The 23,839-nt window shown below is 33.9% G+C and overlaps 1 protein-coding gene across 1 annotated transcript in view; it reads left to right on the forward strand.

Moving 5' to 3' along the window:
* The first annotated feature begins 1,879 nt into the window (after positions 1-1,879).
* The window catches only part of LOC145693916 (SCO-spondin-like), a 131,963-nt gene continuing 110,003 nt past the window's right edge, over positions 1,880-23,839 (forward strand). The window contains exons 1-2 of the mRNA XM_081770077.1: positions 1,880-2,057; positions 4,282-4,362. Of these exons, the coding sequence (XP_081626203.1) occupies positions 4,296-4,362 (67 nt within the window). The 5' untranslated portion in view covers positions 1,880-2,057; positions 4,282-4,295. The remainder of the gene's footprint in view (positions 2,058-4,281; positions 4,363-23,839) is intronic.

The raw sequence follows: 23,839 nt of genomic DNA on the forward strand, positions 1-23,839 counted from the left end.
AAGTCAAAGCAACGTTCAAAACAATCACTAATAGGATTATGTGAGTGGAGCAAACTTCATACTGCTCATATAATATCACTATTAAAAACTACTGGACAGCAAATACTAACCCTTTTAGAAAATCTCCAATGAATACTTTCTTTCAAAACACGCGCGAGAAGGAAGAAATTCTCGGTGTAAGAAAATCCATTGTAGTTAATATTAATATTATATTTTACATCTGTTTGCATATCCATCCCTTGTTCAATTCCTGAATCTGTTATATTCATAGGACGTCATTTTCATATGCAGTCATTTACTTAGTACCTTTGTGCCAACATTATTATTTGCTTGTTTTCTTGGTGCCAAAATTACCGTGTAAAAACTATGATGCTGCCATACCAAAACACCAACTAACGACAAGGGTTATTATTCGAGTATTTTCTTCGATATCTGTTTATTGTTTTCTCTGATGATCCAAGCTCGCGCCGTGTGGGCTTTGTGGTGGACAAACGCCAATGTCTTCATTCCACCATTTCTTTCATATCTCATCATCGCCGTCCCCTTTAGCGTAATGGGCATGAACGTGGGACGTAAAACATAATTATTTCATTTTTCTCTGATGTGTATCGTTACTCGTATAATACGCGTAGAGCAGTACCACATGTTTAGGCAGTGAATTAATCGTACACCAAATTAACAAATGTGCATTTTCTGTACACTGCATAATACTTACTTATATATCATGTCCCAACGATATATATGCGCTTTTGTTTATAAGTTCATTGTATTTATAGTTTCAAAATTATTGAAAAAAAAATGAAATATTTAAGTTTTTCGTCCCACAATTTTGCCGACTAGGTTAAAGGAGGCGGCGGTGATGAGACATTAGTGATATGGTGGAATGAAGATAGTGGGAGGAAACGGGAGAACTCGAGAAAACCCACGACCACGGAGTTTCTCCACCACAAAGTCCACACGGCGCAAGCTGGGATCGAAGCAGGGACTCCACGTACCGGAGGTGAACGTTCTACCACTGAGCCACCGTGCCCCCTGAAAATTATTGAGATGCTGTTATTGTTTGTATTGTACAAGCATCTTTTGGTGATTAGAATGGATTTATTACGTTCCATTGAATACTCCTTAACATGTCATAACTAGATGACTGTCGATTAATATATGTATTCATGTGTTTATTAGTTTCCACCTTTTGATGATTAGGAAATATGCACACAGTCATTATTAACATGTACTTCGTATTGTACAGAAACATATAAAGCACACTAAATTCACATGCAATAATACAATAGTTATTATGACCCTGAAACATACAGTGATTGTAAGCAGTACAAAATACATTATAATCATATTGCTTACTATGGAAGGGAAATCAGGTGTTATCAACATTATCATTATTTGAGCATAGAGATGGCGCTTTTAGATATTGTATTTTGCTTGTATAGTCTCACTGTTACACTTATTTGCTAGCACTAATGCATAACCGAATATATTTTTTACGATCCTCTTTGGAACAATAGCGAGGCAATTTTCATATATCATGTTGGTCGTAATAATCGTTGTTGACCACAACTGGAACAGTTTATTTTCTTCCTTCTGTCAGGTTGTGGGATTCTTTTCGAGGTAAATGAGAACTGTATATATATACATGAACATGTATTTATTCTTTATTCAGCTACTTTAAATAAAAAATGAGACGATCATTGAACATTCATAAAACAAAGACTGCAAGTAATTACAGAAAGGAGTAGCGGTAAAATTTAATCTTCATATTTATTACTCTTGCAATGGGAGAAATGTTCTTTCGAATTATGTAATAAGAAATGCAAACTATATTAATTTTCATGTTGTGTTTAAAGTATTAATGATGTCACGTAACACGACCACATGTGTGTTTGATGGTGTTACAATATAATCATTAGTGGTTATAATCTTTATTAGAAAGTATCCGATATTTGCCTAAAAACAAATATTATTACACGGATTCATCGCATCATACTGGCAGTACTTAATTTTATGATCTAGCAGTTACTTCTGATTTCTGATGTTTCTCATCTGAGGCAGGTATTTCTTCGCTGTCACAATAGTTTGTAAATGATGTTTACATTAAGATAGTTGTTTGGTTCTTCCAACATTTAATGTGTAGATAAGTAACTTTCAGTGGGTTGAAGTTTATTAATGGCATGCGTTGGAGACAGCGAGTGCATGAATAATGATTGAGTGTGAGGGCAACTGAGTTTGAGTTTGAACGAGATAACTGAGGATGAGTGTGAGTATGGTTACGGCTATAATGCATATTTCAGTACGACTAGTTTCAGTGTGAGCGAGGGTGCGAATCAATTATATTAAGAGTGAGTGGTAGTGTGACCGAGTTGGTTGACTGTGACTTTGAGCAAACGCGAGGATATTAATAATATTAAAAGAGCAATCAAGTGTGAATATGAGGGAGGCGAAGTAGAATGAGTGTAAGTGAGGTTAGCAAAAATGACCATCACCGAAATAAATTCCCGCAAGATAGTTGTGTGGGAAGTTGTTTCTTTGTGAAATAGTTAACATAACACTTTCATGTGAACTTCAAGTAGAGAAATAACCTTATAACAAGAAAAATACATTATTTGATTATAAAAATGTTCAGTAGCTCAAATGTGAGAACTAACGTGGAAATTGCCAGGGATATCCCGTGTAACAACAATTTATTCCCAATACAGAATAAAAGTTTCGTCCTAAGTGGCCCCGCGTAGCGTAGTTGCTAACGCTCTCGTTTTCGGTGCGAGCTTTCTTGGGTTCAATTTGAGGTGGGTCACTCGGTCGAATACGTGTAAAGCCCTTTTCTGGCCAGCCATCCTCAGTGAGGTTTTCCTGGGTTCTCCTCATTCACGCAGGCAAATGCCGGTGTGGTACTTAACTTATAGGACTTAGACTGCTCCCTTCCTTAATCAATCCTTTCTTACTTGTCTTTACACAGATACTGTGCTCGGCGATATACGTGACGGACTAAATGAATATAGATGCCGACGTCAAAGAAATCTAAATAATAAATCAAAAAAGTTTCGTCTTGAGAAGGAAAAATTCTTTCTTGTAACTTAATTTATGCGTTTGTGATTGCTCTAAAAGTAGCAGCTAACGGCAATCGAAAAAAGTCGAATTACAATATGCATATACTAGCAAGTGATATTTATGTTGTATTTTCAAAATGTTCTTCTTAGGTTCACTTGAGGAGATTTAATTATTTAATTGAACAGCGATTTATTTTAGTTTACAGCTCAGATCTTACATGGGAAGGATATTTTTATGGACATACGAGAGAAAGTTACTTGCTATATCCTCATCAAGTAGTATACTCTCCAATCCGCCAATTTTTATCACTTACTACTAAAAGTAAACATCTACTTTTTTCTAAAAAAAAAATTACATTTCACTCATATCATATCATTACAATTAATTGATGCTGAATGACCACGAAATTGAAGTGTTTGTTTTGTTAATAGCAAGTCTTAAATTCACTACTATTCTAGAATAACAAATTATTTCTTTTTAGGTAAAAGCAAATTCATTTCTTATATTTTTATACTAATAAAATAATTTATATTCATGACATTTTAAAGTAGAAGTTTAAAGGTACTTGTGCCTCAATAAATATGATGTGGCAATCTGTGTTACAAATTTTAATAACTTATTTTAGTTCTTTCAATATTTATGCTACATAAATTTGTTTGGTGTCTTAAAGCACGATATACTATGTTAACCCCTTCAGTGCGTAATTTTAAGATGCTAACCGCTGTAAAAAGTGTAGTATTTTTTAGAACTTTGGAATTAGTTACCTTTTAATAACTTTTGAACCTCTCAAGCAATCACAATGAAATTTTCGGCATTATGAACGTTGTTGCTTCTAATTAGCTACTATAACTTGTCATTGTCGTATTTATGGTTATCATCATCATCATATGGTTAGGTTACACAAAATTTGGGAATGCCTCAACAGTTCAAGCCCAATTTTTCTGTGTGGCCTCTTGGGGTTCCTAGGTGAGCGCAAACTCGCTAAATATTGTCGGGAATAACATTACTCATACTATGGGCAAGTATATTCACAATACGCCATACAAAATAGCCAAAGCAAAATGAAAGGGTATATATACGCCATCCGCACAGCAGGTGCGTTTTGAAGACACGAGTTAACTCGCCACCCACACTGAAGGGGTTAATTGTAATGCACTTCAATTATTGTAATTTATATGCTAGTCGTATAATTATTTTATTGTGACTTTTCGAAACTTTCTGTTGCAGCAAAAGGCAGTACAATGATCACAATTATATTATTTTTAGTTGGTGCTTGCACTGGCGCAAATTTAAATTTCCCAGTTTCTCGTAAGTATGAACGTATTAATTTCATGTTTTTCGTATTTTTATCAATTTAGTGAATATGTAAGAAACGATTTATATTTATCTATCTTTAGCGTAATGCATCAAATTTAACTACAACACACTAAATTCCATAATAGATTGAAGTTCTTGATGCACATTCCAAACAATCTGTGGCGTTAACCACACTTTATCCTAACACGTCATATCCGTTCAATTTAATCTCCACTATCGTCAATATTTGGAGCTACATACTTTTTAATTAATCTGATAAGCGAAACAAATATTCTAATGAAAGCTGGGTATTTAGTATGAGTGTATTGGAGATATTCCTATTACTTTAGTCAATTTCTCCCTTGTACTTATTGTACCCTGGGGAACAGAAGTCATTGATCAGCTAATGGGACTGATTTGAAAGAAATGCAGAATATGAGAATTAAATCTACCATATCCGTACTTTAGTGTGGAAAAAACTACCTTATGGACCAGCGGTATACAACAACCCAATTTATTAATATAAACTTTGCCGAAGATCATTGATTTATATCATCATAAAAGAAATACGAAAGACGTTTTGAACGAACAAAAAATATTTACAACTTTGCAAGCGGAGGCAAAGAAACATAACGTAAACAGAATAAACACGAATCATTATCAAGTAGAGATCGGGTTTCAATAGTCAAGACAATAGACCAGTAATCTGGACGTTCTAGGATCAAATCTACGTAGGGCAAATATTCTTTTATTTGCAATTTTTGTTGGCGATTAATCGGTGATAACATACGTTGTATTATATTTAGATATTTTGATACTCGAATATTTCAATACTTGAACTATCAAATCTTCATGAATAATAATAGTAATAAAAATAATTATCTCGTACAAGATTAAAAGTTGGGAACTTACTATCGCACAGGCTATATGCTATACCATTATAAGCATAAGCATAACGATTCACAAAAATATCGGTTTTGTTTAATGTTGCCCACGAGAAGAGGAATTTAGCATCTCGTTTCCAATATAAAATAAAGAAAATCTGGATGAGAATTAATAATTTACATTTGAGGCGGGACAAGTTTAACGAAAATTATCGTCTAGATTTGGAGATGAGAATCGAGACAAGGCGATATGTATCGTAAACAGTTCTCCTCTTATCTTGATTTTCCAAATAGTGTATGTTCATTCTTCAATTAATAATTGCGATGTAGACTGAATTTTATACGCTATATTGTTACTTTGTTTCAATACTTGAACTACCAAATCTTCGGGAATAATAATAGTAATAATAATATATATTTCGTAGAAGATTGAACGTTGGGAGCTTATTGTCACTCAGGTCATATCATTACAAGCAGAAACGTGACATTTGGAAAGGATATTTCGGTTTTGTTTAATGTTGCCCACGAAAAGAGGAATTTCTCATCTCAATTCTAAAAAAACAAAATAACATCATAATTAACATTTTACATTCGAGACGGTACAAGGCTAACTCAAATTATCGTCTCGCTTTGCAGGAGAAAATCGAGACGAGGCGAAAGGTATCGTAAGCATTTCTCGTATTATCGCGATTTTCGAACGCGATTTCTTCTTTAAGTAACTATTGCTCTGTAGACTGAATCTTTTACGTTATTTTCTTGCTCGGTATTTCAGAGCTCATTGGATTATTGTATGTGTAGGTATTTTTGTTGCAAAGTTTTTTATAAATACTTGTACATACCCTAGAAGTTTGTTTAATATATGTCTTACTGTTGACTGATACTCAGTTATTTTTAATACAGTCATTTTCCTTAAAACATGCAGTAGTAATAAATGTACGTTTAGTGGAACGCATTCGTTTAACGGTTTTTATCCGGGACTATACTGACCTTGTTTATTGCAGTACCCTGATGATTTTAGGTGCTTTTCTTTTTTTAAAAAAAAGAATATAGCACTTTGTTAAATTATAATAGGGGCAGTAAAGACACTGCAAACAAGATTTTGTACTTTATATTAAAATATAAATATATAATTTGGTGCTCTAAGAAGGGGTAGTTCACTACACTGCTATTTGAAATATGTAGTTTCTTTCAAGAAACGAAAAACAATAGAATGAAAAGTAATGCTCTCTCTCATCCTGAAAGTGAGGGCAGTGACAATAGTGTGTAATGAGGAGCGGGAAATCCACTGGAACTGACCGCAGAGGTCTCTTATTGTGATGCGACGATTCTGCAGGATGCTTTCCCGAACAAGGTCCAGAAGGTCTTCTCTTATGATGGTTGACCTTCCATTACGATCCTTACCATGCACAACTTACCGCCCTGCAACACACCATCTACTTGGTCATGACGCTAAGTGCATAGATCTGGCACAACTGGCTACGGATTGCATTTGTTCTATGCCCTCTGCATACAAAACTTCATAATTACTCACTCTTCACAAGCAGCGGAACCTGGAATAGGATGCCACGTTCATCTTCAACCACTACAGTGACGCTTCTGAGATCTTTACAGAAGTTTTGCTTGCGCATGAGCCTTGCTACGACCTTACTCTCTCACGTGAAAGCAGTCGTTTAGTGCCATATACGGTTTCCTACCTATGGAACGAGTGGAAACGTTACTCTCTGGATAGACTTCGTACAAATATTTTAATGTGAGTGTTCTCATGAACATTAGCATGCCGTGGGGGGCGATGGCCTAGGGCGCTGAAGTAAAGGGCTCAACATTCAATGTATATATAAAGTGGAAGGTCAAAAATAATAAAGATAGCTCAAAATTGAAGAAAAGTAGGGTTTATTTTTAAAAACTTTCTTTTCCTTTCCGCCTACCATGGTTCGCGTCTGTTCCCGCCATGCAGTTTTTTCGCGCCTGCTCTGTCGACTTTATTCATATGTACAGGAGTGGGTGGATTCGTGCACTTTGGTCTCAGGCACTGATTTTCCACGGCACGGCGCTCATCATGTACACACCTGCTTTTCAAAATTTCGAAATCAGAATCGAAATCTAAATAATCAACTTCATCTTCCGAAAGGGATCTAAACTATACTATTCTAAACACTTTCATATTTCTTCTATATTCATTTCACTTGTTAAAACAAATAACTTCTGTGAAATTAAATAGTTTTCCACCCAAAGTATTCCACTATATTATCGAACGTGCTGTACTCAAACGCAAAAAGATTCTGGCAACCATCAACCTAGACTTTTGTAACTAGATTTAGTAACGTTTCAGAAAATAACCAGATTTTACCAGATTTTTTTCAAAAATAATCAGACTAAACCCGATTTTTCTTTTAAAAAATAAACAGATATAGTGACTTTTTTCTAACTAAATTTAGTAACTTTTTCCCAAAAATAACAAGATTTAGTAACTTTTCCAAAAAAACGGATTTAGTGGCATTTTGTAACTAGATTTGGTAACTTTCCACAAAAATAACCAGATTTAGACAATTTTTGAGCTAGATGTAGTAAGTTTTCCAAAAATAACAAGATTTATTGACTTTTTGTAACTTAATTTGTTAACTTTTCAAGCATCTATATACGAGGGTAGCTTTTGTGATATAACCATAAAAACTTACTTCCTAAATTCTATGCATGTATGTATTATATGTTTTCATGAATACAAGTTTTGATACGATAGTGAAATCAGATTATCTCGTTCTCTATAAGAAACAGTGATTTCGTAAACTCAGTCCATTGGCCATACTTTATAGAAAATAGCTAGTCTTTCACCTCAAACACGATTTCAGTATGATCCAGAACGTTTTTGATTATATTGAATGTGTTAGTAAGAATAAAGTTTTCCTGGAGTTCCATAATAGTAACTCACTTTTCCCTTCTAGATTAAAAAAAATACTTTGACAAAAACACAGAATTCAACAATTGAGTAATTTTCTTTTAGTCCCGTATAGTTGATCTTTAATCCATCTTTAACTATATCACTTATCACTTTATCAGTCAAGTGTTTCTTAAATCTGTGTGAAGAAATACCTTAAAGGTTTGAAACTCACCAAAATACAATACCACTTCTAGTCTTTACCTCTTCCATTTTAGAGTTTGAAATGGTGTGTCTTGATCCAGCTACCGTAAGTCTGTAATGGCTTTTGTTCCAATTTTCGAAACTTATTTAAAAATTCGACTTCTTTTACCGCATTTATTTAATAGAAAATATTTATCTACCCTAATCAGTATATTTTTCATAACACCTTTTATGAAAAAATAAATTCATAAAAGTTCTAGAAAATAAATCTAAAACAAATAAACTTATAATATAATCTAATCTAAAACTATTCTACTACTTTCTTATTCTTAGGATCATACGTAAAGTTCTTTTGACCAGTTTAAATCACATGACAAATTGTATTTTTAGCTACTGCTTCTGCAAAATCTACTACTATTTTTATATTAGTTCTCTCATTTATAGATACATTCTTTCTTTTACTACAATTAATGTAATACATTGGTTTATTTTAATGAACTCATCTGGCTTGTAGATGATTTCTGTATTTCCACTAGTTATTGTGTTAAATGTAGTGTAATATTCATAAATCTTAAAATAATCATTATTATGGAAATCTACATTTATGTTTTCTCTTGGAAAGTCCTAATATGTACAATATTTCACATAGAAATCCCCAGCTTTAAAATGATCAAATTTACTACAATTTGCAGAATCTTTGTCGTGTTTGTTAGTTTCAAAAGTTAAAATTACAAAATAAGCGTATCAAATTGTAAAGAAACAAATTGAGTAGTTATATCAAAATCCAAGATAGAACCTTCTAAATTCCTTTTACACGTTGATTATTGTGAAAAAAATTTGTTTTTGCTACTTTAAGAATATTTAACCGTAGCTTGCTTTCATAATTTGGCTCATACTCTACAGTTGCATTCTGACCTACATACTCTTTATTTTTATTTTTCCATCATGTTGAACTGTTGCACCCCATTTATATAAAATATCATTATAATTACCAGCTCTTATAAATGTTATTCTCAATTCATCCTTCCACATAACTTCTTTATAATAACTTAAAAGAATGGAATTGATCTCAGCGGATGTAAAACTATAAAAATTTTCTCAATGCAAGTTTATGATTTGTTTCGAAACCTGCTCGTTTTAAGTAGTCACCTTTTGGTTTAGAAATGTTTAACCCGTTTTTTTCCCGGTGTTCCAATATTGGAACAATTTTAAGGATGACGCAAATACCTGCTGAGCTGGCTACATTGCATCGCTATTCCTTGGGAACGCGTCAACTGCATTCACAAGGGATGGAATGAAGAGGTCACGCACTTGTTTTCTGCTCTGTTAGCTTTTGCAGCTCGTAGTGGTGACGTCATTATCAAAGAAATTTTTACATGCGCCACGAAGGAACGAAAGTAAGAACATGTTTTTTATTTTTATAATTTTGTCTATTAATTGCCTCAGATTCTTTGATTAATAGTTGTTTCAACTCATATTAAAGATCTATAAAGAAAGTAATAATTATAACTTGCACAGTATAATCTAAAGTATAATGTTCCAATAATGGAACACCAGGAACGAATGGGTCCATTATTTTCATTACTGTAAATTTTCATTTCTGTCTCAGAACTTTTAATGTATATTACCTATTTGTTCAAATATAAATCATTTTTGCCTTCCGTACGATTTCTCTGTTTATATTTACTATGTTTCCGATGTACAGCAGCCCAAATGCTCATATCGTTCTAAAAGTATCAAGTATAGCTCATAATATTATTTGGATGTAATTCCCCCCCATTTGCACTCTATACATATTATAAATTATTTTGTGTAAATGATATGGAGCACTGATGTATGTATGTATCATTCTTCACTGAAACAGTTAGTATCACACATGTATTTGTTACACTGAGTCCGGGGTTCAATTTCCTTTGTAGTAGGATTGTATATTTTACAGAGATACCCGATGATTTTATAATTTCTTTAATTTAAAAAAAATGCACTTCCCTTCAACAGCTGTATATGAGACTAGACCTAGAACTTAACATGGGATTTGAATCACATGTGTTCTCGCCGGGGATTGGATTTGGGTCTCTTGCACCAAAGGCGAGGAAGTTAACCATTTTTTTATTGTTAGAGATTATTATAATTAACATTTAGAGATTATTATTACTTGAATAATATAATATTATAATAACCTATTATTATTTGTATGACGATTCATTTCTTATTTGTGTGCTGCATGTGTGGACCTCCAGGATACCTCGTACAATTTCAACCATACGTTGGACGAATTGTAAATGGACCTAAATACACTGCTTGGGAGAGTGTGTTGTAATGAAGTTGACAAGTTGCCTTCCAAAATATATGCATTTCAAGATATGCGTGGATAGAATATTTTCATCTCTTTCTTTAGCAACTGAGTTAATAGAATTGGGTATTCGTTTCACTGGAACAATTACGAAGAACCTAATAGAGCATTGCTTACTGAAAGGTTCACAGGAACTAAAGAAAGATGATAGGGGGTATTAGATATCAAAACCGACGGAGATAGCAAATGCATGGTCATGGAATGGAATGACAATCGCGTAGTTCATTTGGTAACTGCATACGATGCTGTGGAGCCTGTTGGTTCTGCAAAGAAATGGATTGCTAGAGAGAAGAGGAAATTACCAGTTCCACAACCTAATACTCTTTCAAAGTATAAAAAGTTCGTGGTAAAAGTAAATAGGATGGATAGGATGAATGAAAAGGAGTTTGTGGATGGGATGAAAGAAAACATAGAAAGTTACAGAATTTCAATCAGGTCTAGAAAATGGTGGTGGCTGTTTTTGCGTTCTGTCTTGATACCTCTTTCCACAATGCTTGGCAACTCTACAGGAAAAAGGAAAAGGTCCGTCATTAGATTATCTTGGCTTCACTTGAAGTATAGTTCAAACAGGTTTGCAGAAATATAGTTCTCCACCATTTTCAAGCGGAAGGGCAAACGCAAACAAGGAACTTTCTGTCACGTACACCTAGAGGTCTAAGATATGACATTTCTGATCACTGGACAGCTCCGGCTTCATACCGTAGCATATACAAATGTAATTTCAGTTCTTGAATTGGTCAGGTCTATCTGGAAGAAAATCAAACACATTTCCTAAATATCAATCTATATTGATTTTGCATATATCTCAAAGTAAAATATATTAATATTTCATTTCAACTCCTGTCCATAACAACTATAGGATACATAGATTAGAATCATTAATGAATATGTATATTCAAATACTGAGGTAAAAATTTTCATTTTATACTGTTCGTACTATATTTCATACTACAGTATTTGTACGAAGTATATTTGCAAAATAAAAAAAGTGAAAATTATTGGTTGTTTTATATCGACAATTAGTTCTAGCTAATGTAGATGTATTGAGTGGTGTTCTGTTTGTAGAATAAATAACATATACAGCAAACATTAATGTCACGTTTGCTCGTAATATCAGAGTTGAGGAAGAAATCCTACTGGTACCGTTCGTTCCTGGTGTTCCAATATTGGAACAAGTACTGCTGGTAACGTTCGTTCCTGGTGTTCTAATATTGGAACGTTTCCATACAAGCGAATTAGTTACGAAAAGTGACAGAATTTCATATCAATCGTACAAATAGAAATCTCTCATTCAGAAAAAAACAACTTTAAAAAAAATAAAGAATTCACATTTTTAAAAAATCGGGAAAAAGGGTTAAAGTTGCGATAACTGTAGATGTTATTCCAGGTAGGTCAATCCTATTTATAATTCATTCATGTTTTTAATTTTTATTTTAGAGAAGAAGAAAGGGAAAAATTATTTTCAAATTTTATTGCATAATTAGCTCCAAATGTTCCTTCCTCTTGAGCACCTGCAACTTCAAATTTCACAAAATAGTCTGATTTGTGAGGATGGATAAATCTTCCTCCTACATCAAAATAAAATTTAATATCTATTTAGGTACATTCGGATTATTATATGTTCTATTCGCTGCAAAGCTTTGCAACTCAAAACTCTCAATACTCTCCATACTATTATGCCGTAAATCTTAAAAACCCCATCCTAAGTTAACTTTAGCATTCTTAACAGTATCTACTCCAAAAGCTGCGAATCTTTCAGCAATTGATGCATCTTTTTAAAATACCCTTCCCTATGCTTTGATTTTCTAATTCTTTGTCTGCAATATGTCTTGAAACTATATTTCCATTATCTCTGTACTTTATATAGTTTTCTTTAGAAGCTAAATCTGGTGGACTAATACTCTTATTTCTTCTTTCTAATATTTGTTTCAGCTTATTACCTTGCAATTAATTCTTCAAGTTTCCCTGAAGGCTGGATTGTATTTTAATGGATCATTGGAATTGGTCAGACTCCTCATCAACACGCTCGTTCAGTCTTTGAGCCGACACCATATTACAATGACCACTTTTGCTAATTTAAAAGCTCGCCTGCAGATTACCCAATCCTAATTGCTGAACCACTGTGTTCGGTCATTACCCGAGTTCACCGTAAAGGTCTCTAAATAGACATGGTAGATTAGGCTCTAAGGCCGTCCCCTAACAAGGTATGTATTACCATGCACTATTGAAGCACGACAGCGGCCCAGTTGGCAGAAATATCTAAATCCTGGAATATGCAATTCAAATGGGAGTTTATTAATCAAGTCATTTAAAAACCCTTTACCAACTTTCTCATAATTCCAAAATATTGGTGGTAATCAATATCTTTATCGAATAACCTGTACCTTTTGGATCGTTAGGAATAAATTGTAAAAGCTTGTTATTAGTCATACTTCCTATACCTACTTTCTCATTATAAAAAAAATTATCACCGGCTTTTTCTTCTCCAACTATAAAAAATAATGTATCTATTAACATGATCGATCCAAATATAATCTTTAGGCAGTTATGTATATTGTTTAATTCCTTCTGCCAACTGTTAGATTTAGGAGTTAGATGTAAGTTTGGTTTAATCGTTGTCTCCTGAATAGACTTTATAATACTTTTGTATTTAGCACTTCTACCAGATTCAAAACTTTTATTATCTGGATCATAATTTGAAACGCAGCATCTGATTTTATTATTATTCCTTCATAACTTTTAAACCTATCCTCATCATAATCCTCAATATGTATCATCTTGACGAAATGAACATAGGAAGTTAACATTGTCTCTTACAAGCTCTTTAGTGGTATTCACTGTTATCAAACCCCATAAAACATCTGTTCCTCTATAGATTTTGAAGGTAATTATTAAATCATCACCATTAACATTAACATTAGAATTTCCAATTTTAATATTTTACCGTATTCCTCAACACTTATTATTCCAAAAGCATCATTTTTTAAAAAATAATATTTCGCTGCAATCTTACCAAAATGAATTTTTAAAGGTTCTACTCTTTCTACTTTATATTTAATTTGTTTTCTCATTGTTTGTTCTGTTTTGTCACTGGTAATTCATCTTCCTCTACAGAGCTATCCTATACTGGAAGTGTTTTAAAATATGTTGAATCTTTTAGCATAAATTCTAGGTTGGTTTTGCTTTTTATATTTGTCATATATCCCGCCCTTTACTTTTTCCAATTTTCAAAATTGTTAATAAGGAACTCCTTAAACTTAAGGTTTCTTACAATTTGTTTCTCATCCATTTATTATAAAGAAAAGAAACAAATGTAAACGAAGGTATATAAAATGTCAGAAAACGTAAACAGTCGTCTATAAAACGTCAAAACGAACGAAAAGCGTGCACGAACACCAAAAACATATAGAAAGCTTAAAGAACGTGAATGAACGTCTAGAAAACGTCGATAAACGTCTGGAAAACGAAACGAAGCGTCAAACGTTTATAATATGTTTTATCTTGTTTCTGTATTTAACATTACTTACTTTCCTTGTCATGTCGATAAACATAAAACATAATAATCTTTTCAACAAGTAGAATATACATGTCTAATATATCGTAGGACATATCTCCTACTACAAACTTAGTGTACACAAACTTTTAATTAGTATCATCTTGACAATATAAACATAAGAAGTTAACATTATCTCCTACTAGCTGTTTAGGTACTTTGGAATATGATCTATATATTTATGTTCTTCTCTTGTAAAGTAATTTCTAACACTATATTGATTCTCGAAAATATAATCATCAAATACGCCAATAGAATATATTTCTCTTTCATGAATAGGTACTATCGAGTCATTACCACTTAGAAAGAATTATATTTGTTTCTTACATTTTTTTCTGCTTCTTCAAGTAGTTCTTGTAATTCCTGATATTTTGTCTTATTCATAATTTTAGAATAAATGTAGTAATAATTATTGTTAACCAACCTGGCTGTAATAAAAATGTAAAGAAGAGAAACGTTTCACCACAAGCAGATGGACCTATAATGAGACAACGTATATCATCTGGTATAAGTTTTCCATTTTTGTTCTTATTCGTTTTTTCTTTAATCGTCTGTTGCACATCTCAATTAACAGTTTCCTTGCCCCGACTCATTTATTATATGAAAATTTTAATTAGCATTAGGTTTTTGTATTTTTAAGTGTTTGCTTAATCATATTAACAGTACTTTTAATATGTTCCTTATCCATGTCGCCATTCAATGTTATTATCATCTCTAATTGTTCATTAAAAAAGTTTATACAGTTTACGATAGTCTTATATTAATCCCTTTTCTTACTAATATTAAGTTTAAAAGATATTCCTGTAATAGCTGCAGTACCTATAGCCAAAGGTGTGATTATAATTGAATAACCTGTGACAGAGATAAATACATTAATAAAACAAGTTGTTACATATAATAATATGGATAAATGATGAAACTGTAATACGTATATTTAACATAATGTAATTTTTCTTTTCCATCTTGAAACTATATTCTATTTTTCCAATGATATCTTCTATGAATTTGTTGTTTTTGCCTCGCAATATCTTTAGGAAAATCAAATTCATTAATTTATTATATATTAAATGGTTAAGGTGTTCACGTTAAGAGGGATACTTCTATTTTGAAAAAGAAACTACATTACGAAATCGAGAACAGTAATAACGATTCAATTATAGGAGTAGTAGAATATTATAGCAGTTATTTAACTCCATATATTGCAGATAATATAATATTTATATATGGAGATAAACGACCACTTACACAAGGTGGACAGTATAATTTAAATCGCCTTAACCATTGTTTAAATTTGCATATTCATATAGGATGTCCTTCATACAAATGCTTGCAGTATATTATACAAGTTGCTATTGAATTTGTTTCTAAATTTCACCGGAGTATATTTGTATATATTTTACTCATGCTATACGTAAACCTACATATTGGAAAAATATTTTTTATCAAAATACATATAGGCATATAAAATTTCCATTTCTGCTATATGCACATGCGTATTACATACTACAAGTATGTACTACAAGTATATACTACATAATACAAGTAAAGATTGTATATACCACAAATAAAGATTTCTGCTAATAATCCAGTTATATCAGTCACCACTACACGACAATTGAAAGAAAGTACGTAGTCCTGCTTGCATAACTCCTGCATTATCAATAATAGTTGGCATACACTTTTGTGTAATTCTCTCAATCTACATGACGCTTTGCAGCAGATTCTACCTCATTGTCTTTGCACAGTGCAACCGTGTGTTCACGGAAGATATCCTGTAGGCAGTTAACACACCTTGCTGTCGTTTTCGGTTTTCTTTTTAGAGCAAAAGAGTGCTCCAGTTACTCCAGAGTGCTCCAGTTGTGCTCCAGTTGGAGGAAATTCTTTATTTCTACTTTGTCCACAGGCGTTTTTAATTTTTCTCTGAAGATCAACATGAATTCACTCATAAGCCGGTCAATTTGCAATGTAAGGTTGTGGAAGTTCTCAAGTTAATTTCTTCAAGTATTGAAAACGCGGCACAGAACCTCCTGTGTTTTACTTGTAGATGATCTGAGAATTTATGCCAGCAATGTACATTTTACTGAACAAAACACGAAGAGGAAATCGGACGCAGATTGTGGACACAGAATATTAAGTTTTGAGTTCGTATACAACATCTAGACCACCCTCGGTAACGTTATTAAACGTTATAACTTCTGGCTTAAGTGTATCATCTTACGTTTCATCAATTTCATCATCATCGTGCATACTTGAGATCAGTATCTCCGCATCTTAAAAGAGACAATCATTGCTTCTTCTCCACAGGCAAAGAGGATGCTATATTCCGGCCTGGTCCTTGTGTTTACCATTATAGATGGGGTTTCCTTTTTATATTTTTCTCAGAGTGGCAATAACTGTAAGGTTCTGTTCTCTGACAAGTTCGTTTACAAGACTAACAGAAATAAACCAATTATTCATTGCAATATTATGTCCAGTGTTCGCAATTGGCTGTGACAGTCCTTTCACTACACTACCCGGTGAATTGTCGACACTAAGTGGTCCATCGGACTGTTTTCCCCATATATTTCCATGTTACTTGTGTTAAACATACGCGAATCGACGAGAGCAAATATTTTGATAACATACTTGCATGTTTTTTCACGCATATATTTTAGAAACGGACAACGCCCCTGAAAACCTTCGAGCATCTGATCGACAGTTACATACATGTACTGTATCACTTCTTACACCTTTGTACAAAACCCTCTACATACTCTCTAATAGGAGCTAGTTTGTCATGCACTTATCTTTCGGATCGCGTTTTAAGGTCATTAAAGCTCAGAGCTTTCAAAAGAAGATAAAAACCTGTTATAACGCATCAGTATACGGAAATATTATGGTGCTGTGCCGTATGTTTCCCATAAATCCGAGAACTTCTGGTGAGAAGATTTCATTTGACCTGCTAAATAAAGGATACCGAGCAATGTGTTAAATCTCAACAAAATCAGTGTCCAAAACATCTCCTTCTCGAGAGTACTTTTCCCTCATTTCTGCCAATTTTATGTTTGTTTATGCTACCAACGTGTCAATCACATCATCCGGAAAGAATAACGGAAAACACTCTATTACACTCTTAGCTTTTTTGAGTCACCTATTACGCCCGGAAGATTGAGAACAATTTTCTTTTTATTCCTGCGGCGTGGTTTTGGGCGAGCGTGCACATTCCACGAAGTCACATTATCGGGACCATAAATTACTGTCTTCTTCTCCAGCTGAAGGTTCACCTAGACTGTCGTGGTAACTGTCTTCTGTTTCTCCTGCGTCGCTGATTTAATCATCTGACAGTGTTATCAGTCCCTCACAATTTGGTTCCGATGTAAATGGATCTAGGGGTGTTCGATAATGCTGAGGACCTATCGAATTTCGGGAGTGAAAATTTATCGAATTGTCTTCGATTACTCGAAACCGTTCGAGTATTTGGAATTATCTAAATTTCGGGTATTATCGAAATTTCGAGTATTATCGAAGTTTCGGGTAATATCGAAATTTCGAGTATTATCGAAGTTTCGGGTATTATCGAAAGTTCGAGTATTATCGAAAGTACGAATATTAACGAAGTTTCGGGTATCATCGAAAGTACGAATATTATGAAAGTTTCTTGCAGCCAAACTAGTCAGACAACTTGAATCATTTCTTAAGTTATTGGAAAGTTGTATTTGTGAAGAGAAAAGAAAGCATGCAGAAAGCGACTGCTTTTTCGATACACACACACACACACACACACACACACACACACACACACACACACACACATGATGTTTAATTTCTTCCTGAATTCTAACTCTTGTTTGTTATTTGCTGACCACCTATCGTGTCAGTGTTGCCAGACATACGGTCTTAAACGTACAAATACGGTAATTTGGTCTCCGTACGATATATTACACGGTCCAACTCCTCAAACATATTAATCGTGTGCGGTGTTGTTAAAGTTTGTTGGAAAATTATATTTTTAAGTCACATGTTTTACCTTCTGTCATGTTTTCTCTCTCTCAGTGGCCTCTAGTTCACACATTGCCGCAATCAGATATGATGATGCTTTGGGCGAAAACCCCCCCTTTCGCCTTCCAGCAAAATAAATGTTAATCAAATCAGTGGCGATCACATAGGGTTGTCCAGGATTGATATTCCCCCACAAACGTATCTCTGATCGTGTTCCCCATGGGTTCCCAGTATTTTTGTACTTTGACCCTCTGTGTATTTGAAATCTCCCGGACACCCGCACACAAAATTTCTTTACACCAATCCCAGACATTTTTTTAAAGAATGGCGTGTGTTTATCGGGAAGTTAAAAGAAGGTCCAACCTTAACTTCCAAAAATGATTATACTCATTTTCTTTACTTATTTTTTTTTATATTATTGTCTTAATTATTTTTCTGAGTAAAGTATTCTTCCGAAGAACGCCTTATCGGTATTAATTTTTCATATATGTATATCAACACAAGACAATTTGCAAGCCATCCACTTTACCAAAAGTAGCGAAATTTCCCGGCCTTCCATTTTCTCTAAGATTTCAGACATTACTCAATTCCAGACAATTTCCGTACACCGGTTTCAATCCCGGACGAATGGTAAGTCTACCCGGGGAAGGTTTGAAATGAGCAATGAGTATAATGAAGATGAAAAAGGGAAATAAATCTTACCATATAGCGAGCGATGATTGTATGCAATGAGAAAAAGCATAAAGGCTATTACTCACCGCAAAAAATATATGTAGAAAAATTTTCTTTTACATACAACAGGTAGCGCTTTCGGAAGATGCAACTTCCTTCTTCAGCCTGTGATAGACTCCAAAAAGGATAAAAGAAACATGAAGGGAGGTGATTAAAAATGATTAAAAGTTTAGGATATGTAAAAAACAAATCTTCTGTCAAACATTAATCCCCTGTGTTTTAATGTTTGACAGAATATTTGTTTTTTTTTTACATATCCTAACATTTTAATAATTTTTTATTCGTAATGAAACACTTTTAGTTTAAGTTAGAGCTAAGCGAAGAGGTTAATATTCGAATGGTTCCAGTTTTGATCCCAATGAAGGTGCTTGGTTTTGTGAAAAGTCACAGTAATGTTTTGAATCTCAATTTAAGAAATAGGGCTTATTCCATATAGCCTTTGTGTTGAAGTGTAACATTAATACCCAATCAAACAATCGATTGTGAATTTTACATTAGGATACATGACGATGCATCAATATAGATTACACACAAAAAAACTCATTTTCTGAATTGCAATACAAAAACAAACAGTAGACCTGGTAATCCTGAACACCTGTGGAAGAGAAGAAAGTCAACAAACATTCTGATAAGACTAGTTGCCACCCTCCCCACTTCCTTCATTGGTAGAGGAGTTGCGTTATCAGAATGTTTTTAGAAGGGACACAAAAATCACATAGAAAGCTTGAGTGTTTGTAGGCATGAGCAGCAGTTCTCTCTCTCTGTTATACATTGTTTATCTGTTCTGCAGTATTGCTTTCGTCTGATTCCATCAATCCATCAATTGGGTCTAGTCTTTAACTTGTGTTGTTTGGTTCCGTCCTCTAGTTCCATTAACCGAATCCACTGTCTCAATTCGTCTCTGCCTTCCTCTGAGCGAATCCTTCTTTTGATTCCGCCAGTCAATCCGGTTCCTTTCAGAGATTCGATCCTTTCATTCCACTAAAGAATTCGTTGTTTTGGAACGAATCGTTCCGGAACTATCTATATCTATTTGAAAGTACAAATATTATCCAAGTTTCGGGTATTATCGAAAGTTTGAATATTATCAAAATTTCGAGTCTTATCAAAAGTTTGAATATTATCGAAGTTTCACATATTTGAAAGTTCTAGTGTTATCAAAATTTCAGGTAGTTTTGAAAATCTGATTATTACAGAAATTTCAGGTGTACTCGAAACTTCGAATATTAACAAAATTTCTGATATTATCGAAACTGTGGATATTATCGAAATTTCGAGCATTATCCAAGCTTTCAATATTGATGACATTTCGGCTATGGTCGATCCATTACGAAACTTCATTGGTCGAGTATTAAAAAGTTTTTGAATGTCACTAAATTTTGTCAATCATGATTTCTTTTTCTGTTGTGGTTTTAGGCGTTTTTTATGCGCGAGGCTAATGGCACCAAGAGAAATATATATGCCTGACTGACATTCGAATCAAGAATTTCTAGCTTTGGAGTGCAGCAAGCCTCTTAGCTAGCAAGATTGGCATGAAATCTTAAGTGCCGATAACAATGCAGAAATTAATTGTAATTATGTCAGGTATGAAGGAAAAGGTGCTTATTAATGATTGATATTTTACCTGTAATTTGAAAGGTTTAGAATTTATCAATATCGCTCCATAGGAGAGGGGACGAATACTACTAGATGTTCACATGAATACTACTAGATGAATTTTCAAAAAAATTGAATTCAAACCTTATAGCTGTCGAGCAGTCCACTCTGACCCATTTTTTCTTTCCTTTTTAGACCACCCTATAAGAAGGGACGGACTAAAGTAACGACTCGCGCCGTGTATATGTGTATCTTTGCCATGCAAGGGCATCAGATAGAGCGATGCGCTTTTGCAGGCATTAACATTGTAAGTTAGTGCCACAGACAACAGATCCGGCACGGTAAGAATTGTCAGTCGCACCATTTCAACATGGTAACCAAAATAAAATAGAGGTAATGGGAAAGTGACGAAGTATAATCATGCTAATATTCTAAGCTGATGAACAGAATCGCGTGATTCCCTGCACGAATACTGACCTCTGCAAACTTTCTTATCCGAGTGGGGAATGGGTCCGATTACTGCGGTACGGTATCATAGGTATTTCAAGGTGGCGGCAAAAGGGAAATTTTGGTCATAGCAAGGAGCGCAAAAAAATATAAGGGAAATCCCGATTTCTAATCGTCACATAGTACTACAGTACGTGATCATAGGGATTTGAAAATTGTAGCAAAGAAGAAAATGGAGGGCAACAAGATGGTAGTAAAAAGAAAAGGTGCGATAACTGGCGGAAGGACGGGTCTAGCTTGTTTTTCATTCACATGCAGCAAGTATTTGATGGAAAGAGATCTTTAGCAAGGTAATTAAATTTATTTTTCTATTACCATTGCTGTCCTCGCCTTATTTGATTATAGTTAAAATTTAATTCGGTTGTATAACTTTAAAATATTCTAAACCATATCAATAATTTGGTGTGAAATCTACCTACTTCACATAACTTACATAATACCAAGATTCTACTATGAAGAAAGGAAAAAGGCTGAAATATACTACTGAAACGTATTAAACGTCAGATCTAAAAAAAGAGAGTAAAAGATTATAGTAGTAATAGTAATAGAAGTAGTAGTAGTATTCATATTGAGAAAACAGTAATATTAATTCATAACATCACGAATACGCTCAAAGTAAGATCAAATACTCGAATTCAAGAAAGTTCCCTTTGTCGTAAGGCAACCAAAGACAACAAGTGTATCATGAAATCAAAGAGGAACATTTTAAAGTAAGTTCTATCAAAATCGTGCAATCAGTTCGAAAGTTATCTTCGGGCATCACATACAAACAGACAGCACGATCTCTAGAGAGCTTCGCACCCAAAATATCCCAAGTGTGTTTCAATGATACTCGAAGTATTTTACACTAAATTTAGACAATCTTAAATACTCGAAGGGTTTCAAGTACCGTATAATAAATTATCTAAACCAAAGTTCGGTAAGTCTTCAGCCTTATCGAAATTCCTTACCTGTACCTATATCAGAAGCTGTATCCATCCAGAACTTAAATCCTCAAAACCAGATACAAAATTTTCCTTTCTTGGCGAAATCGGTAAAGTGGAAGTTTGTAGACTAATGAGGCCTTATGCAGAGTCGTTATGACGCCATACTAAATGTCTGACTACTGCTGGAAACATATTAGTCGAACTGTTTAGTATGGCACTAATCGCGGGTTAGAACGACTCTGCATAAGGGCCATGGTGTCTTGGATTCCAAGCCTGTTCGGGTTATGTATATTTTACTTTCCTTTCTCTCTCTCTCTCTCTCTCTCTCCCTTCCCTGACAGACTACTTAATCATTGTACGTGCATACACATTGGTCTTAAAGACATGTGGGTAGAAACTCTTCTTTCACTTCATTTCAAGGGAGGCAACTTTTAAAATAAACATCCTGTGTATATGTCGTACACATGTAGGCCTACACCTATGATAATATTGATTGCATTGTTTCTTCCAAATCTTTTAGTATTTGCTGCTTGCAAACAATTCGTGTCTCTCAAACTCGTCGAATGTTTCTAACATTTCGAGTGTCTCAAACACTTCCAGTGTCTCAAACGTTTCGGGAGTCTCAAACATTTCGAGATTCTCACACGTTTCGAGAGTCTCAAACATTTCGAGAGTCTCAAGCGTTTCAAGAGGCTCAAAACATTCGAGAGTCTCAAACATTTTGAGAGTCTCAAAACGTACGAGAGTCTCAAAACATACGAGAGTCTCAAACAATTTCGGGAGTCTCTAAACAATTCGAGAGTCTCGAAAATTCGATAATTCGATAAAATTAAAATTCTTTATCGACGATACGGTTTTGAAATTTTATGGAATTGTTATCGATTACTCGATTATCGGAACAGCCCTACATGGATCTAGAAAATTATCCTTAGAGTCATCGGAAACCTACAACAACCATAGTGCAATTTCGATGTCACGTTTATCCATTATAAAAATCCCCGAACGAATGTGAAAAAACATAAGACGCCATTGGTCGCGGATGAATGGTGCGCTCATTCTTATTTTCTATCTGTACAAAAGAAGAACAAACACATCAGAACAAACACGTCATAAAACAGCACACTTATTCCACATACGACCATCATTCTAGGAGCAAGGTAGATGGCAACACACTCCACAGAGATAAATTTCAAATAATTGGCAAAAAAAATAAAGGACGTAGGTGAGTGTCGCGCTCAGCCGCGACCAACGACGGTTTAACAAGGAACACGATCGATGAATTTAAAAAGAAAAATAACAGATAAAATGATACCTTAATTGATTTTTGTGGAGTAGCAACAACCATACTTTTACAAATATTTTCTATTAAATAAATAGGAAGTATGTATTCTATTAAAAGCTGTCCGTTTTGTTCTTCAAAATGAAATTGATATTTTAAAAATAGGTCATACATTAACAAAGAAACAATTAAACAATAAAGCTAAGAAGATTACAGAAGGAAAAGGTATAGAGGTAACTGTAACTACTCCGCAAATGAAAAAAGGTTAAGAGTTCACCTGATGTAGACATTGGTCGATTTATATTTACGATACCAGATATTCTCGCGGCTGATGGAGAGTTAGCAGGACACTCAGCATGTATAGCTAAAACTGTTATCGATGGGAAAAAGCATGAGTAAAAATTGGACGAACAAAACGACATAATTTAGGAGTGGAAGCCAAATAGTTGGTGATAGAAAATCAGAAAACTAAAACCATTAACCAACTTCAACATAGAGAGGTTGGTGAAAGAATTAAAAGTATAGTACTTTCGAAGAGGGTTTATGAGTGATGGATTACCTAGAAAACCTAACGAAAATAAGTGTGGCGCAGTCAACTTAAAAAA

Source organism: Thermobia domestica, chromosome 9 (assembly GCF_964235325.1).
Source record: "Thermobia domestica chromosome 9, izTheDome1.hap1.1, whole genome shotgun sequence".
In the NCBI taxonomy this organism is placed as follows: domain Eukaryota; kingdom Metazoa; phylum Arthropoda; class Insecta; order Zygentoma; family Lepismatidae; genus Thermobia; species Thermobia domestica.